Source organism: Anarrhichthys ocellatus, unplaced genomic scaffold (genome assembly GCF_004355925.1).
Source record: "Anarrhichthys ocellatus isolate YVR2014 unplaced genomic scaffold, GSC_Weel_1.0 scaffold16, whole genome shotgun sequence".
NCBI classification, from domain to species: domain Eukaryota; kingdom Metazoa; phylum Chordata; class Actinopteri; order Perciformes; family Anarhichadidae; genus Anarrhichthys; species Anarrhichthys ocellatus.
Genome location: NW_022280046.1, coordinates 5,007,994 through 5,025,448, shown reverse-complemented (window position 1 = coordinate 5,025,448; position 17,455 = coordinate 5,007,994). Strand labels below are relative to the sequence as shown.

At 43.6% G+C, this 17,455-nt stretch overlaps 4 protein-coding genes across 5 annotated transcripts; 1 reads left to right on the top strand and 3 right to left on the bottom strand.

Moving 5' to 3' along the window:
- Positions 1-854: 854 nt before the first annotated feature.
- LOC116388143 (growth arrest and DNA damage-inducible protein GADD45 gamma-like) lies at positions 855-1,824 on the bottom strand. The gene is made up of 3 exons (XM_031855783.1): positions 1,724-1,824; positions 1,407-1,614; positions 855-1,280 (listed from the first exon to the last, which is right to left on the bottom strand). The coding sequence occupies exons 1-3, from the start codon at positions 1,822-1,824 to the stop codon at positions 1,167-1,169; spliced, it is 423 nt and encodes a 140-aa protein (XP_031711643.1). The 3' UTR covers positions 855-1,166.
- Positions 1,825-5,511: 3,687 nt separating this feature from the next.
- On the top strand, positions 5,512-6,449 carry LOC116388124 (growth arrest and DNA damage-inducible protein GADD45 gamma-like). The gene is made up of 3 exons (XM_031855756.1): positions 5,512-5,725; positions 5,844-6,051; positions 6,178-6,449. The coding sequence occupies exons 1-3, from the start codon at positions 5,583-5,585 to the stop codon at positions 6,289-6,291; spliced, it is 465 nt and encodes a 154-aa protein (XP_031711616.1). The 5' UTR covers positions 5,512-5,582; the 3' UTR covers positions 6,292-6,449.
- Positions 6,450-7,995: 1,546 nt separating this feature from the next.
- On the bottom strand, positions 7,996-10,352 carry nim1kb (NIM1 serine/threonine protein kinase). 2 transcript variants are annotated; one of them, XM_031855895.1, is made up of 4 exons: positions 10,222-10,352; positions 9,722-9,991; positions 9,326-9,594; positions 7,996-9,150 (listed from the first exon to the last, which is right to left on the bottom strand). In XM_031855895.1, exons 2-4 carry the CDS (start codon positions 9,987-9,989, stop codon positions 8,413-8,415), a joined length of 1,275 nt encoding a protein of 424 aa, XP_031711755.1. In that variant the 5' UTR covers positions 9,990-9,991; positions 10,222-10,352; the 3' UTR covers positions 7,996-8,412. The 2 variants fall into 2 exon arrangements, with proteins under 2 accessions (XP_031711755.1, XP_031711756.1); XM_031855896.1 differs by lacking the exon at positions 10,222-10,352 and having other exon boundaries at positions 9,722-10,118.
- Positions 10,353-12,077: 1,725 nt separating this feature from the next.
- Positions 12,078-16,052, bottom strand: ccdc152 (coiled-coil domain containing 152). Its single transcript, XM_031855476.1, has 8 exons — positions 15,990-16,052; positions 15,367-15,472; positions 15,008-15,076; positions 14,579-14,643; positions 13,928-14,063; positions 13,613-13,740; positions 13,290-13,434; positions 12,078-12,229 (listed from the first exon to the last, which is right to left on the bottom strand). The coding sequence occupies exons 1-8, from the start codon at positions 16,050-16,052 to the stop codon at positions 12,078-12,080; spliced, it is 864 nt and encodes a 287-aa protein (XP_031711336.1).
- Between the last annotated feature and the right edge of the window lie 1,403 nt (positions 16,053-17,455).

Below are 17,455 nucleotides of genomic sequence, written 5' to 3'. Positions count from 1 at the left end.
CAAACACATGACTTACATTGTAATCAGCACATTTACTGATTTGCTGAATTGATGTGTGATAGTGCACGGAGGTATATGTATAAAGACCTGACGTGTTTAAAGTTGCAGGCTGATTACAGCTGTATTGGTCAAAGCTTTGAAAATACATGAGACATAAAAAAATATCCCCATAAAGGGCTCGGAAAGTCTAAAAGTCAACCCAGGCTGGAGCATCTTTGCAGAAGGAAAGATGGATTTCATTTGTGCGTCAGACAACTTAAAGCTCACATGAAAGAGTCAGAAGTACAGTCAGAAGGCAATACTGAATTCAAATATTTATTTCTGTTTTCATCATACAAAAAATAACATATGCAGTGAACATGTTATTTCATTTGAAGTAAATAAGGCTGAACACAGTCTTAACCCTCGGTTATTACTACATTTTCAGGGGTTTGTTTCTTCATATTTCAGTCACACACTTATATTCTAATCATTTGAACACATTGTATATTTTTTCTTTTAACGTTATTATCTAAAGTAAAACTTTTTTCGATGTTTTTTTTCAATACTTTTTTAAGGATTATTTTGTCATTGTTACATTTCTAAAGTGAAACCTTTAGAGAATAAACTTTCTTATTAATGTGTTGTTTTTTTAACATTATTTGTCATCGTTAAATTTCTAAAGTGAAACCTTTAGAGAATTAAGACAATTCTGGAAAGTGGGAAACATTTTCGCTGATTGCAACTGTTGTCATGTTGCTCAGCAAAGAGGACATCATTAAAAAAGTCTTTTTTTTAAGAACGCCTCTTCCTCAGCACCGCTTCTTCTCCTGCTGCGCGTGCTTCAACGTGCGACGTTCGCTCTGTGGGACCACAGGACGCAGAACTCGCATCTCCTTCCTCTCCAAACCTCATCCACACAAAGAATGAGGGTCGATGTGTCGCTCTTGCGGCATACCTGACCTCATTCACATAAAGAATGAGAGTCATCTTGGCATGGACGGGACAAGAGGCGACGGTTCACGGGGGGGGGGCCCTCTCGGGGCCGGCGCCGTGCTGCCTGGACGGGAATCCTCCTCAGGAGTATCCAGGGATGAGCAGAAACAGGGTCATCCTGTTCATCAGGATGAGTATTTCCAGATAAGAAGCTTCACAGCATCTGAGCAAGAGAGGAGCCGAGGCCCAGATCAACGCTCGGGGAGGCTGATCTCAGGAACCCAGTCGCTCAGACTGCGGCTCTCCTCGCAGAACAGGTGCAGCTTCTCCAGAGCAGGGTCCTCCCAAGACCCATCAGCTGGGTTCTGTTCAAACAGGAAGAGGAAAGAGGCTTTAGTTGTGTGTTCCTTTCACACAAAAAACATCACGTAGCCTATAGACTTGTGAAATGATCTATAATCACACAATCTGGTTATCTGAGCTCTACATACCGTGATGAGGACGCAGTGAGCATCTTCAAGCTGCTCCGCCTTGTCACCAACAATCTCAGCCAGACGCTGCATGTCGCTCACTCTGACGATGCTGATGTCGTTGTCGAAGCAGAAGGACTGGATGAGGGTGAAGTGGATCTGCAGAGCGATGTCGCACTGGAAATCCTCATCCATGGCCAGGACGCAGAAAGACACACTGTCCGGGTCACTGTGGATAAAGAAAAGTCACCTGTTAGCTGCTGCTGTTAGAGAGGGATCATGTCGGCTGGTCGTAGAGGATGCCAAAGTCATATTCAAGTCATGTTTAGTTTACTTACTCAGTCATAATTTTAGCGCTCTCGTAGACTCCAACAGTGAGTCGATCCTCGCTCTGAGCACAGAGCAGAGCTTCCTTCAGAGATTTCCCAGGAGATTGCATGGTGATAGTTTAGCTTTAAGGTTCAGCTGATGTGGTCAGAAAGTCCAGAGAAGAGTGTTTGTGCTTCCTCTAAGGCTCTGCCAGCATTTATACTGCAGACCCGGTACACGCTCACTCTCTGATTGGCCGTTTGGGAAACAATGACTACAGCAGGCCTGCAGCCCCCGCCCCACCCTCAGGGACGCGTGCCTATAGAAAAGTCTCAGAAAGTCGGGGGACGTTTTAGTTGAAAGGATCAGATGTAGAAACTCTGACCTTTTGAAATGTTTCTTTCAGCTTACAGGAATAATGAAACCACACAGGGAGACCACACTGTCGTCAAAGTCCTCCAAGTTCTGGAAGAATTAGAAGCAACCAATACCTCCCATTCAAACAGGAACCATACAAGGTTGTCCATGTTCACAATCTACAGCACTTTACATCACAGCTGAACATTTTGCAAACCATGCCATTGAGTGGGATGTTTCAATGTTGTGTTTTTGACATTCCAGGCAGCCATTGACTTCCATTCATTTCCAACATTTCTGCAGATTTGACGTTTACTATCTATATATGATGGGTTCCTTGCCTCAAGTGACTTTTACTTGTCTGCTTTTTGGATTTTCTACTGTAAAGAAAATGGATGGGAATGATTGGCTGCCTGGACTAGAATGGAAATAAATCTTCAAATTTGACCTTGAATCTCAAAATATGCAGAAATAGCAACAAAACAGAAAATGTAAAACATTTTGAGGGTTTCACTTCAACTCTATTATTCATGACATTTCTTTGTCACTGCATTGTGTCTTTTCCTGTAAAACCGCCACAATAATTTAACTTTGTTCTGACTGTTCTTACCTCATCTAAGTTACAGTTTGTCAAATTAGTGAGATTTTGCAATGTTTACGTACTGTAATGGAAACCAAGGGTGCCTGGAAAAACACATTCAAAATGAAAAGCTATGCAGTATGCATACACAAGTACACATGGTTGACTAGAATTTACAAAAACACTAGCATGGTGCTCCAAATAACTCTCATGAAGTTACATAATGTTTGCAGACGACACGTTTCCAGATCATAAAAGCATAAAAAATAACATTTTGGAACTTATTTAGCATACAAGTAACAGTTTGGTACTGTTTTAAGTGTCGTAATGCAACATAGCAACCATCCTAATTGAATTGGATGTCAGAGAGACTTATAACTCATGGCCAGTATTGCTGCATGCACTGTTTTTTTGTTGTTGTAGATTGCGCAGTACGCACGCGGCACGCGCCGCTGCTTTGCATGCCTAAATCCAGGCCTCACTTGAGGCGCGTGGCATCTGGAGATGCCTGCGTGCTTTATCTCTCTGTCTGCATCACGCTCCATAGCAACCGAGAGATACCATCTGTCCCCGGAGGGAAGGCGAAGCGAAGGGTGGACAAAGGAAGTCAGACAGCACCTGCTTGGCGCGAGGGCAGTTTTTTGATCAGATGTAAATATGATTTTAAAGTTTTGAGGTTAAGCAAAATAAGTTTAGCTAGATCACTTATTGAGTTGTGCATGTTGAATTGCTCACAAACATGTATTTGATCAATAAAAAAGAACGATTCTCTGACATTCCTTCTTAACTATTCGCCTATGTTTTCCCTAAACACAGGTCGTGTTTGCACACACCAAAAAGTCTAAACATCTTATCCTGCAGCTTTAGACACGTTCTTTAGTGAGTCGCCGCAGGTCACCAGAAAAGAGCTTTGGCCACCAACACCTGTCGCGCGCTGCCGGGGAGGCCTCCGTCTGGCAGATGTGCTTGAGCAACAATAGGTCGGTATCGATTTGCACGCGCCTGCCCTGTGGACATGCAAGCTGATCCTTCCTTAAATATCTCTGTTTCAGTCTCTATCAGCTAGATAGATCCAAATCCAATGTCGGCCCAAATGTAAGCATCGCCACCAGCTGATGCGCTGATGGGGCTGCTGCTGCACGCAGCAGAGACTGAAAGCGAAATAAACAATTAATGTTGTTGCTGCAGTAATGCAGATAATAGTTTTGTTGTTTATCAAAACACACTTTCGGCATTCTCGTACGTGTTTACAGCTCAAACTGAAAGTGATTTGTATCTGCATTTACACGTCTGGCATCTTTATGGAGATGGCACGTATTCATCGTGAAAGTTTAGACCATAAGCTCTCCTCTTTGGCATTCAAATGTAATCAAAACTCAGACAACAGCCCGGCGAATGTGGAGACTTGTAGACAAAAGATCGGCGCGCCCTGGGGTCGGGGTTGACCTGGGTTTAGGAGAGAGGGGAGGGTCCCTCATAGCGACAGTTCTCCATCTGCTGCTCTGCCTCCCGCAGAACAATAGCGCTGAATCAATCACCGCCAACCTGTGTCGCCTGCACATCCTCTCCACTCCTGCTCCCCTCCTCTCATTTACGCAGCAGTGGCAGCAGGCCTGACTTCATGCAAGGTCTGTTTTAAATTATTATGCAGATAAAATAGGACCCAAAAGCACGAGCTCTTAGAGAGCTGCATCCGTGGAGCAGAGGAATTAGAGCCGTGCGTAAAAGTTTCGTTGTGCGTAAAAATGATCGTAAATGAACAGCAGGTTGTCAAAACAAGTTTATTTAAAAGGCACGGATAAGGACATTAATGTATAATTACAATATATACTAAATGTAACCAGTTCGATTAGTAAAAATTTTATATACCAAATGTAACCAGATCAGTGAGTAAAACTTTCGCTGTTCTTAAAAGTGATTGGAAATGAACAGAGTTGTCAGAAATAGGTTTAAATAAAATCACATATTTAGACATTTGCTGGATCCAAACACCAAATACCAAACAAAATGGCCTTAAACTGAAAGTGCAATAAGTTTCTTTCTGTAGAATTCAGTCCGTGTGGCCCCTGAAGTCCCCAGAGTAAATAAATAAAAACCGAGCAAGGATTTTCTGGACAGCTGATGGCCACGTGGTCAGCACAGGCCAGCAGCCCCAGATTGCGCAGCACGCACAGCGTTCTGGCACGCGCTAGTCATTTGCATTTGTATGGGGGACCAAGATAATAGAGGGCTTCTGTGCGCACAATGAGGCCGTTTTATGGGCAGCCTCTAGTCCACAGATGGCATCATACACCTGCCCTTTCTCTCTGCTGTAGGGGGGAGGGTCGCTTCACACTTTCTCCATGTATTGCTGCAATACTATTACCAAAAACCTAAAATGCAAGAAAATGTCGGGAGAGTTTGTTGAGTTTTCTTTTCGCAAAGTTGATACTTAATGTTTTGGAGTTTGAAAGGAGGCTCGTGCGGCTTGAATTGGTCTAGAAATCTCGTTTTCGTTTCTAAAAAGGACAACATGAAGCTTGAATGCACTTTATACGACTTTATAAATGCTTGTAAAAGTAGAAAATATGTTCAGCGGCATGCATCTCTGCAAACAAGAATCACCGGCTGTGTTTTCAATTATTTGCAAAAGTAAAAGTGCTCCAGAGTGATCAAACTTTTACTTTAATGGGGCTATTTTTAGTTTCAGGCAGGCTGCTGCACTCAGAGGGGGAGCGTGCGTGACTCGATGACCCCCATCAATCTGCCACGAGCCGGAGTGCGACAAAAGCATTATCATACCAATACACCATTCAGCTTTAGCCAATCAGGGCGCAGCGCTTTCACTGCGCCGCACGAGCTGGAGAGTATAAAACAGGAAGGCTGCAGATGTGAAAGCACTCTGCTCTCTTTCGGATTAACTCTCGGAACAAACGTTCTGAAGCTCTCCCTTTGCTTTGAATATCTTCATCATGACTTTTGAGGAAGTTCTGATCCAGAAACCCGCCGAGCGTGCTCAGTGCGCCGGCAAAGCCATGGAGGAGGTCCTGGTGACCGCTCAAGACAACGGCGCCCTCACCGTTGGTGTCTACGAGTGCGCAAAAGTTATGAATCTGTAAGTATGAAACTCCCAGCTGAAGATTTACCGTTTAGCCTACTGCATTTTGTATCAATCATACCAGATCGTTTGGATGAAATCTCATGATCTTTTGTCCTTTGTTTTGTCTCCACAGTGACCCGGACAGTGTGTCTTTCTGCGTCCTGGCCATGGATGAGGATTTCCAGTGCGACATCGCTCTGCAGATCCACTTCACCCTCATCCAATCCTTCTGCTTCGACAACGACATCAGCATCGTCAGAGTGAGCGACATGCAGCGTCTGGCTGAGATTGTTGGTGACAAGGCGGAGCAGCTTGAAGATGCTCACTGCGTCCTCATCACGGTATGTAGAGCTCAGATAACCAGATTGTGTGATTATAGATCATTTCACAAGTCTATAGGCTACGTGATGTTTTTTGTGTGAAAGGAACACACAACTAAAGCCTCTTTCCTCTTCCTGTTTGAACAGAACCCAGCTGATGGGTCTTGGGAGGACCCTGCTCTGGAGAAGCTGCACCTGTTCTGCGAGGAGAGCCGCAGTCTGAGCGACTGGGTTCCTGAGATCAGCCTCCCCGAGCGTTGATCTGGGCCTCGGCTCCTCTCTTGCTCAGATGCTGTGAAGCTTCTTATCTGGAAATACTCATCCTGATGAACAGGATGACCCTGTTTCTGCTCATCCCTGGATACTCCTGAGGAGGATTCCCGTCCAGGCAGCACGGCGCCGGCCCCGAGAGGGCCCCCCCCCCCGTGAACCGTCGCCTCTTGTCCCGTCCATGCCAAGATGACTCTCATTCTTTATGTGAATGAGGTCAGGTATGCCGCAAGAGCGACACATCGACCCTCATTCTTTGTGTGGATGAGGTTTGGAGAGGAAGGAGATGCGAGTTCTGCGTCCTGTGGTCCCACAGAGCGAACGTTGCACGTTGAAGCACGCGCAGCAGGAGAAGAAGCGGTGCTGAGGAAGAGGCGTTCTTAAAAAAAAGACTTTTTTAATGATGTCCTCTTTGCTGAGCAACATGACAACAGTTGCAATCAGCGAAAATGTTTCCCACTTTCCAGAATTGTCTTAATTCTCTAAAGGTTTCACTTTAGAAATTTAACGATGACAAATAATGTTAAAAAAACAACACATTAATAAGAAAGTTTATTCTCTAAAGGTTTCACTTTAGAAATGTAACGATGACAAATAATGTTAAAAAAAAAAAAAAACATTGAAAACAAAGTTTATTCTCTAAAGGTTTCACTTTAGAAAATGGAGAAATAAAGTAAATGTTAAAAATGATGAGAACTTGTAAGATTGTCTTATAAACATTCACTTATTTACTGAAGACAGAAATGTAAAAAAAATGAAAAGATTTGACCTGATGTTTGAAACAAAGTCATGTATATCCTTGTAACACTGTAGAAATGCTTTGAAATCGTCAGTGAAAATGCTCAATAAAAAACAAAAAGTCCATATATTTTGGTGTAATGTGTTTTCACTTTTTGTGTGCATTGTGTGTGTTTGGGTGGAGGTGGTGGTGGTTGGGGGGGGGTCAGAGAGGAGGGGTGGTTATGAAACTAACAAAAGTTTCAGACTCAACAGATTTGCATGGAAGGCGCTGAGGCTGCTGGCTGTTGTCCCTGCAGTAAGAAAAACAAAAAACTGGGTCCCTCCTCCAGCAGACCTCATCTGCATGTCTATAGCGCAGCGCACAATAGCGGGAGCTCCAGGCCTGTCAGCTCCAGCGGTCCGCACAGAGCGCCTATTGTTTGGCCTGCAGATGTCTCCGCAGCCACGCCGCACCATCTGCCGCTTCCTGCTGGTGGGGGTCGGGCAGGGCAGGGCTGGGAGGAGTCCGGGGTGAGTGAGTTTCCCAGTGCCAGAGGGGGACAGCCGGGTTGGGTCTGTCTGGTTTGTGGAGATGGAGAGGGGTCCCGAGAATCATCTGGTGTCCTACCAGCTGCTGTCGTGACTGTTATTTACTAGCAGCACTTCAGTGAAACTTCTGTAAACACAGAGACGCGAACTCGGCTCTGTTTGGTTGCAGCAGCAGCCACCTGCTCAGCGCCTCAACAATGAAAGCTGCGTGACGCGTCAGTTTTTTCCAACAATTTATTTAGTTTTTATGAACAATAGGAGTCTTTTCAGGGGACAGGGTTTGTTCACTTTTACAAACGTACAATGTTCATATTTAGGAACCCACTCTCTGTGCACTCTTCAAATCAGGTGCACAAACATATATTTGCATGAAAGAGTTATTGCACAGAAAATGAATAACCGTGACAGTATTGTAAACTTCTTCTGGGTTGTTTGGCTCTTCAAATCTGGGTCCAAAAGGGTCCAAAAGGAAAAAAAATAAAGTGACATTTATTTATTTCACTTATCTCTAACCTTTTTCTTCTTAATAATTCTGGATATTTTAATCTCTGCAGGCCTCTAAAATCATTAAAATTAAATAATTTTTGAAGTAAAAAATGACTCTTTAAAACTTTGACTTTTGTTAAACTTCATCAGGCACTTTGATATATATCTTAGGTCATTCAAAAAAGTTGCACTGGAGGAAATTAAACATATTTTAAAGTAAGCGTTAGTAAAAAAAAACAAGTCACTTCCCCACAAACAATATAAAATATAAAATTTAAAAAACACTATGGCTACAAATGTCATGTTTGTATAAAAAAGCCTTTATAAAAACTCTGCTGCAGTGTCTCGACCAGTCTTTTATGAAAGCACGCAAAATTTGGAGGTGTGTCTGAGGCCCCTGTAGGCCCGGAGCCCCTCCCTCTTGGGGTCCCTCACCATCCCTCGGACCACTGGGGGGCTGTCGCAACCCCTCCTCTTCTGGGCTCGGTGCAGCAGGATGCGATAAACCCCGGTCACGGGGCTGCGGCTGTTTTTGAGCTGATTGTTCTGCAGGTGCTCCGTGGAAAAGCCGAGCTCCTCCAGCAAGCCCCTGACCTCCTCCTCCACCTCCTCCGCCAGGTCCCCACGCTCCGAGTCCAGGCTCGTTGGTTCAGGAGGCCAGAGAAACTGCACGGGTAAGAGCCAATCGCAGCCCAGCATCTGGTCGACGGCGTAGCGCTGAGCGGGGGCCTTCTTCAAGATGCCCTTGATGAGCCTCTGGCAGGGACCGGGCACCCATGGAGGGACGGTGTACGCGCATTCGATGACGCAGCGCCGCAGCTTCCCCATGGTCTCAGCACGGAACGGCATAGAGCCGGTCACCATGAAGAAAAGGAGGACCCCCATGGCCCACACGTCCACTGGGGGCCCCAGGTAGCACTCGTCCCTAAAGAGCTCTGGGGCGGCGTAGGGCGGCGAGCCGCAGAAGGTGTCGAGGGCCACGTTGCAGTTTGAAACCTGCGTGCTGAATCCAAAGTCCGCCACCTTTATGCAGCCGCTGCTGGTGAACAGAACGTTCTCCGCCTTCAGGTCCCGGTGAATGATGTTGATGTTGTGCTGCACAGCAAAACGCAAAACACACAAATTTTAGTCGTTTGCTGTATTTAGAGTAGTTGAGCTCATGAAATCCCAGCAGCAATGAACATAGCAGGTAATATGTCTGATTTGAGCGTGACTTAATAAAATAAATAAATAAATAACAGCAACATTTTTGAGTTTCCATGTCACTGACCATATATGTGATGGCAGCCAGGATCTGGGCGAACGTGATCTTGCCGGCGTTGTCAGACATCTTTCCCTCGGTGTAGATCCTGTTGTGGAGGTCTCCTCCGCCTGCGTACTCCAGCACCAGGTAGAGGCGGCTTGGCGTCTCCACCACCTCGTACAGACAGACCACGTTCGGGTGCTGCAGGCACTCCATGCTGCTGATCTCCTTGGAGAGCAGACGCTGGGCCTGGCCGTCCAACCTGGTCTTGTCCAGGATCTTCAGGGCTACTTTGTCTACGAATAAAGCAACACGGAGACATCAGACAACAGTCTGGCTGTCAACAAGGACATCAAATTAATCAATTGTTATCTTACTGCCTACACAGTTAGTTAGCTAAAGTCTGACAGCATGTGCAGCTACCTTTAGTCAGAGCGTGGAAAGCCAGTTTGACCCTGGAGAAGGTCCCACAGCCAATCTCCCCGCGGACCTTGTAGAAGCCCACCCTGCGGCCTATGATCAGGTCCTTGATGGTCTTCGCGTCCTTGTCGGTGGTGAGCTTCTGCAGGGGGGTGAGGCGCGGCGGGCCGTCGGCCTTCTCGTCGTCCGGGCCGGCTTCGGATTCGTCCGTCAGGCTGTAGCGGCTGTGGTGCCGCTTGGTGATTGCCACCTGGTACTGGCCTCCAGGCATTTCTGCAGCAGGTTGAAAACACGATCATTTACCAGCTCATGGTTTGGACATGTAGCAGGGAGTTCAACAATGTAGTCCACACATTCTTCATCCAGGTGTTCACTGAAACCATATCACTTTAGATTTAGACACATTAAATACAGATTCTTGGATGGCTTAAGCACAGGAAGTATTATAATAATAGATCGAGAACATAGGAAGAATATAGAAAGCGATCTTCTTGTTTTCTTACCAAGTTTCCAAAGTTCTGCACTGCATCAAAACAAAGCCGTAGAATCCATTGCACGCAGCAATATATAGAAAGTTGTTCTTTTGGCCCCGTAGGACCCAGACGAATAAATTTGCGTCCCTTGCATGTGGATGTCTGACTTTTTGTGCCAAAATCATTGCAGAAGGTCCCGGTACGCTGAGCAGAACGGTGGTCTCCAGAACGCGGTCTCCTTCTCAGTCCTCCCCAACACACTACAGTACACTGATGGCCAAAAACACAGGAGGGGAGGGGGCGCGCATGTTTGAGCCACTAGCCAAGTGGACTGACGACACAAGCTTTGCTGGCCACACCCCTCACAGCTCACCTCTGCCTATCTTCACCCACTCCTCCTCGCCCATGAAGGATTAAGGTGGTGTAATGAACTCAAATCCTGTTCAAATTTGGGTCTGTGCCAATAGATTGGCATCTCCAATCCTAATGTCAGTTCAGGGCAACAATTATGCTAAAATGATCCAGCGGGCGGTAAACGTGCACATTGTATTTCTATCCACAGTTTGTACACATGTGACCAGCATGCTTTGGTTTTGCAGGTTTAGCAGAGAGAGGCTGTGTTGTGCAGCTATAGGTGGATCTCTTGGCTTTTGTGAAGATGAAATGTTATGCAACGGTGTTACCCAATGTTCCCATGGAGCTCAGCTCTCTGTCCCCTGCAGACACTGGCTGAGCAGCGCAGATAAGGAGATTATAAAAGCACAAGGTCAACGCGTCACCAGGCGGAGCGTCTTCACACAGGTGCGTTGTCCCGGTGAGGAGCAGGACGGATCGACAGCAGGGACACGCCTCACAGTCAAAAGACACCAAATCTGCTTTCTTTTGAATAATGCAAGTGTAGTTTAATATAGCTTATCGCAGATATTCCGGTATCTGTAAACATGTTTAGGTCTAAAACAGAAAGATATTCAGCTTACTATCATATACGACAAAGAAAAGCTGCAAAGCCTCACATTTAGGAATCTGGAACTAGGGAGTATTTGTTACATTTGCATAATAAATACATTTTAAAGATTCTGCCAATCAATTCCTCTCTCAATTCTTAAATTACCAAATTAAAATTAAATTAAAATTATCAAAATAGTTGGTTTATGCTATTTGTTAAAAAACATAATGATTCAAAACAAATATTCGCCAAGCTGTCGCTCAGATAATTTTTTTTTACTCTCAAATTTGTATCCAGACCTCTAACATCCAACATACCTTAAATTGTGCACAATCAACTGCAGAAACGGATCTTGGTATTAAGCTTAAATCAGTTAAGCAGGAGTGCTGCTCAGGACGACTGCGTCGCTACGATCTCTGCAGACTTTTACTTTCAACAAAAAGTTAATTCATAAAGTTATTAATAAATGCCAAGAATAGTGGAACACAAGTTTGACTCCAAGGAATCTGAAATAAATGGAAAAAATAAGTTAAATGATTTATTTTTCTTTTGAGTGAAAGGAAATGAACTGATCTAATTCCCTGAATGGGATTAACCTTCCAGCTGACTGATTCACCCAGACGTGCTCTGCTCCTGCTTCAGCGCCTCCCACCCATGCAGGCGTCTGATTGGATTAAAGCCTTAAACAGGAATATGGCCTGCGTTTACATGAAACTCTCTACACACTGGTCCCCTGCAAGCAGGGCGGTGCACAAGAAGCACTATAGTTAAATAAGTGATCTGTAAAATAAGCAACTCTGAACTTTGCTTTGATACTAAAATACTAATCTGGAAATTTCCAAAAAACAAACTGTCGTCACTTCTGGTCCCTGGAACGTCGGGAGAATCATGCACCTTGCAGAGCTGACAGGTCAGCAGCTTTGCCAGCCTTTTAATCAAACTAGATCTTTCTCTTCTTCAGACGGCCGTCATTAAAGCCGCCGGCACGCTGGTTCTCTTCCAACTCTTTGATCCTCTGACGCAGAGCCACAATCTCCTTGTTCTTCTCCTCCTGGAAGAACTGCAGCTTCTGAGGACACACGAACACAAACACTACACTAGAACAAGGCAATGCAAACAAGATGTATTAAATATACCCGCTAATTCTAAATCTTTTATCCAGGGATTATTGAGGACGGCTGCAACCAGGCAAATGATTGTCTGTGTGCTCAGAGCGCGGTGTCCTTTCTGTGTAGTGATAGCTAATCAAAGGCCCTTTTTAGGGCTGTATTGATTGTTTTCATTATCATTTATTATTTCTAAAATGAGTATTTCCTTGATTAGCTTGGTGTGTAAGTACACATCACAATTTCACAGACCCCAAGGTGACAACTTCAAATTGCTCCTCAATTCACAAGGATATGAAACAGAGAAAAGCTCACATTTGAGAAGCTGGAATTAGAGAATGTTTGACCTATATTCTGATAAATAAATAAATTGGCACATGATGATGATGATGATGCGAGACACACGGCTGCTGATGACTTTCAAAAGAACAGACGTGTGTGTTCGGCTGAGCACAAAGCAAACTTTAGAGGGAGTGCGTCTGAACATTTGATGTCGATGCAAAGACGCAAGTGGATGCAAATAGACATGAATTTGTTCTGAGCGGTACAACCGGAGACAAAGACGCGTCTGTGTGAGTTTCTGCTCTGTCTCTCGGTGTTATGAGAAGAGAAAGTGGAGGAAAATAAAAGTTTCTTGCAGGTTTTTGGGTGCACAGTCGATGTTTGGTGTGTGCGTTGATCGCTAGCTAAAAATCACGTTTGCACAGTCAGCATGTTGACGAGCAAAAACACCGCAGAGGTCAAATTCGGGAGAGTAACCTGAGGTTACATTTAAGAAGGCTTTCTTCTTCAGACTTTCATCTGTCAGACAAAGCTTGGAATGAGCCTGATGTTGCTTAAAAGAGGACTAACAAGTTGAAACGTCAAGGTTCGATTAATTCAAATTGGCTTTGGTCTGAGCTGAGGTTCACATGCCAAGTTTACAAACTGCCATCAGTGACATCACTTACACACCGATTCTGTCCAAGCACCGGCACAAACGTGTTTACAGTTTGTAAACATGTTCCTGTTATGTGCCTTGTTAGTTTGCCTCTGTGATGTATAACAAGAGATGTAAAAGGCACTGTGTGGGACGCTCACCCTCTTGAAGACGCTCTGTGGAAGAAGGTTGGAGCCGTGTTGTTGCTGCTGCTGCTGCTGCTGCTGGCTCCACTGAGCTGTGCTCTGCACTCTGGCTAACTTCGCACCAAACTGCCAAAAACGTACACAGCAAAACACCAACGAGCTTAAAAGGGGAAGCTGGAACTGGTTCCTCAAGACAACAGCAGAGATGAAGCTCAAACTTGAAATCATTTCTGGGGTTTCTGCTCATTACACAGAGATTCTTGTGTTCCTCCGGTAACACTGTTGGAAGTAGCGTTTAATTTACCTCCATCTGTAACTTCAGGAGCTCGCTCTGCCTCTCCCTCTCCTGGTCCTTCAGCCTCTTCTTTAACTCCTCCAGATCCAGATCCTTTCTCTCCAGCAGATTCTTTCCTTCAGCATCTTTAGCTTGCACTGTCAACAGCAGGCCCCAGACGAATATGCTGTTACAAAACTTTATTTAATTTCTAGATATAACTGATCCCATGTCTATGTCTTACATTACGACTGTGGGGCTGCAGCGAGGTTATTTTGTACATATATGATCTAAGTATTCCCTGAAACATCTCACAACATCAGCATCTGTTTTGTGTGTTCTTACGCTGATGAAAACTCTCCCTGCAGGCGTCCTCCAGCTCTCTTCTGCACTGCTGCCGTACAGTCTCTAGCTCCCTCTTGTGTCTCTCTCCCTCGGCCCTCATGTCACTGACGAGGCTCTGAAGCTCAGCCTCTCCATCCTGATGGCCACACATCTTTAGTTGAAATTACTTCTAAGCAAACATTTAGAAATCGCTACCTAGTTTTAAGGTTTTGAAACCAACAAAAATACAACTTGTAAATCACAACTGTCATTTGATATAGATTATTTGACCAAAAGTGGAGCGGAGGGCGAGTAATCATGTCGTTAGTACTGTAGAGCTCACAAAGCTAAGCATTGCTATGTGACCACAGTAGTAATTGAAGGCAACCCAATTAAATGTGTTTTTATCAACTCAGAGCTTCTTTTGTCTGGATGTTGGCAGCTAAACAGTATGAGGGCGATGTTTACGGAAATAATCAACGGACAATGTAACTGTCTCCCGTGGAAACTCAGATGTTGTGTACAGCACAAATAGATTAATAAATGTCTCTGGACATTCCTAATATTCATATCACAACATACAGAGAACATGAACTTATCCACACCTTTCTGCTGTATTTAATTTACCTTTTGATAAGTTCTGCCAGTGTTCACTCCTGCTTCAGTTCTTACCTTTGCTCTTCTCTCACTCTGCTGTTTCATTTCCCCCATGTCGTTCGTCAGTCTCTCGTTCTCTACTACAATATGAACAGTTTCAAAATATACGATGAAAATCCTTACAAAGAATTTCATCTATAATTTCACTTTGTGTAAATTGCTATAGTGCGTTATTGACGATTATAGATCCCAATTATAACTACACTACTACATGGATATCACGCAGCAGCACTATTACATCTAGAACCATTCAGTATATCTGTTGTAGACTCCATCTTCTTCTTTAACTTGTGTTGAACCTGTGCTACATGAGTGCTTAGGATTGGCTCTATGTAGTATAGATATTTATTCTTAAAAAAGACTGATTTGAGTATTTTAAGTATCCAGTGGTATTATATATATAAATATGTACTGTGTGTGTGCCTAGTGTGTTATTGCATTTACCTCTGAGGTTGCACTGCTCCTGCAGAGTCTGCTGCAGTCTGTTCACTGTGATGAGGAGACTGTCTCTCTCTGCAACAGGTGGAGCAATAGAATCAGCAACGTGTCATGTCTGTTTAAAGGTTTTTAGCTGCCATGTATATGTACAGATTCCAGTGTAAACATCTCAATGAGGCACATAGAGTTTACACAACCAATTTCCTGAACTGGAAAAGCCAGATCAGGAGGCCTGTCGATGGCAGAATCACCTGCAGAGGGAGACATACACCAAATCAAGCCCACCAAGGACCTTGAATAAATCAAAATGAATGTTGTAGTAAAAAGGTTAAATACAACTCCAGGTTCAAAATGAAGATACTCACCCTCATTCAGACTATTCTCCTTGGTCTGATAGAATTTCAAGAGTCTATTGGCATCCTCCAGCATCATCTCCAACATGTTGATTCTGCCACTAACCTCTGTCATTTTCTGTTTCATAACAGTAAAGGCAAGTGGTAACACTCAACACTTTAGACTTGTCTGTATGGCCCCTCAAAGAGGTACGTGGGTCAGGTTATAGTTACTAGTTACTTCAATACATCCCACAGTATATGGTTTAGCATTGAATCTTTAGTTCAGCGTTATCTATATATCTATCTTAACACAATAGCACGCAATAATTGAATTCAAACACTAAATAAATACTCTACAATACAATGTGGACACAGTTAGGAAACAGCAAACAAGTAACTACTGTTACAGTAATTAATTACTGTGGTTAAGGTAATTTACGAGGCTAACAGTTTAGCTAACGTTACTCCTTAAGCCGGCCTATGGCTACCTATCTGTATTTAAGTGACTATGTTTCTACAACTCATTCTCAAACTAAATATTAAGTCTTATAAAGTAGGAAGAAAAATGGGAAAAGCAGACAAGTAAATCAAATGGCAGAGACATCCTTAGTTAGCTACCAGTGCGTTAGCATAGCTAACGTTAGCTACCTTACCCGTTCCAGGTGAGTAAACTCCTCCATACACCTGTCGAGGTTAACACCGTTTAACTCCATCATTTCAGTCCAGGAAACAGCAAACGACTGGAAGAAGTACAAGTATCGTATTACTGCTTCAGTTTCATTAAAGCTACACTGACATTAAGCCAGCTAAAAGTCTTCTTTAGCTGCTGGCTACTGAAGTATGTGGTTGCCTGTTAAAGTTAAAGTTATGCTCCCCCTGCACGTGCAGGTACACGGCTATGCTAATGTGCTCCTGCAAAAATAATTGATTCATATAAATGAGCACAGAGAGGTCCGAAGTATCTGAATACAGTTACCTGAAAGTCCGAACCAAGTTTCATGTTTGCGTTAAACTGTATGTATTTGATCTGGATAGTTTTGATTTCACATTGCAATTATGCCAACATACTATAAACTATACATAACATATCTATGTCCTGTCTTCATCAACCACGTGAGCTGCGTCTCCCTATTGCAATTGATTGGATTTACTTGGATTTACTTGCAATACAAATACGAAATAAACATGCCAATTAGAGTTTGGACAAAAATATCTGACTGTGTAAAATCCAACCAAGTGCCATTTATAGTGGTGAAGTTTGGGGTCGACTCTGTCATCTTACACGAGATGGAACAAGCATCCCACTGATGCATCTGCATGCAGAACTATGATGGGTAAACATTCAAATAAAATAAAATAAGAAAAAAATGTTTCAGACACACTATACTATGACTTTTTCTGACTTTTTTCAACATACTGTGACTTTGATATGCTTTTTTTCGACATTCTATAATAAGTCTTTTTGGGGGGCTTTTTTCGATGCACTTTTTTATGATTTAAAAAAACAAACAATTTCTACCATGAAATTAAATAATCCTTTATTAGTCCCATAGCAAGGGAATTCTGCAGGGTTACAGCAGCAAAGTGGACAGTGAAACAAGAGACATCAGTGGAAAAAAACAAAAAAACAGGTACAAATACTAATACACAAAATAAGTAAACCACTAAAAAAAATTAAGTTAAACATACAATACAGTCCAATTAAGTGGTTGGATCCACATTATTGTCTATATATGGTACAAAATATGAAGTGTTTATATAGTACAGTGTATTTATATTGCACATACATACATTGATATTGATTCTGATGTTAAGAGCAGTGCAGGTTGTGCAGTGTGACAGCGTATCTCTTCTTCACACACTACGTGTGAAGCAGTCACAGAAGGAGCTGCAAAGTGCTGTTAGAGTGTCTTGCATATGGTGGGAAATGTTCTCCAGGGATGATAGTTTAGCCATCAATCTCCTTTCTTCCGCCACTTCCACTGGATCTAAGGGGCATCCCAGGACACAGCTGGCCTTCTTAACCAGTCTGTTGAGTGTCTGTCTGCCTTTCGGCAGTCGAGATGCGGTGCGGCAGCAATCACACATTTTTCTCCATACTATACTATGACTTTTTTTT

What these genes read in the sequence shown, in the direction of transcription:
- LOC116388124 (XM_031855756.1), top strand. Translation starts at nt 5,583, where the DNA reads ATGACTTTTGAGGAAGTTCTGATCCAGAAACCCGCCGAGCGTGCTCAG. An exon ending in TGCGCAAAAGTTATGAATCT is followed by an intron (nt 5,726 to 5,843) that starts GTAAGTATGAAA and finishes TTGTCTCCACAG; the next exon opens with TGACCCGGACAGTGTGTCTT. An exon ending in CTCACTGCGTCCTCATCACG is followed by an intron (nt 6,052 to 6,177) that starts GTATGTAGAGCT and finishes CTGTTTGAACAG; the next exon opens with AACCCAGCTGATGGGTCTTG.
- nim1kb (XM_031855895.1), bottom strand. Translation starts at nt 9,989, where the DNA reads ATGCCTGGAGGCCAGTACCAGGTGGCAATCACCAAGCGGCACCACAGC. An exon ending in TTTCCACGCTCTGACTAAAG is followed by an intron (nt 9,595 to 9,721) that starts GTAGCTGCACAT and finishes CTTTATTCGTAG; the next exon opens with ACAAAGTAGCCCTGAAGATC. An exon ending in TGGCTGCCATCACATATATG is followed by an intron (nt 9,151 to 9,325) that starts GTCAGTGACATG and finishes TTTGCTGTGCAG; the next exon opens with CACAACATCAACATCATTCA.
- LOC116388143 (XM_031855783.1), bottom strand. Translation starts at nt 1,824, where the DNA reads ATGCAATCTCCTGGGAAATCTCTGAAGGAAGCTCTGCTCTGTGCTCAG. An exon ending in AGCGCTAAAATTATGACTGA is followed by an intron (nt 1,615 to 1,723) that starts GTAAGTAAACTA and finishes CTTTATCCACAG; the next exon opens with TGACCCGGACAGTGTGTCTT. An exon ending in CTCACTGCGTCCTCATCACG is followed by an intron (nt 1,281 to 1,406) that starts GTATGTAGAGCT and finishes CTGTTTGAACAG; the next exon opens with AACCCAGCTGATGGGTCTTG.
- ccdc152 (XM_031855476.1), bottom strand. Translation starts at nt 16,052, where the DNA reads ATGATGGAGTTAAACGGTGTTAACCTCGACAGGTGTATGGAGGAGTTT. An exon ending in CAGGGAGAGTTTTCATCAGC is followed by an intron (nt 13,741 to 13,927) that starts GTAAGAACACAC and finishes TGCTGTTGACAG; the next exon opens with TGCAAGCTAAAGATGCTGAA. An exon ending in CAGTGCCTTTTACATCTCTT is followed by an intron (nt 12,230 to 13,289) that starts GTTATACATCAC and finishes GTTCTAGTGTAG; the next exon opens with TGTTTGTGTTCGTGTGTCCT.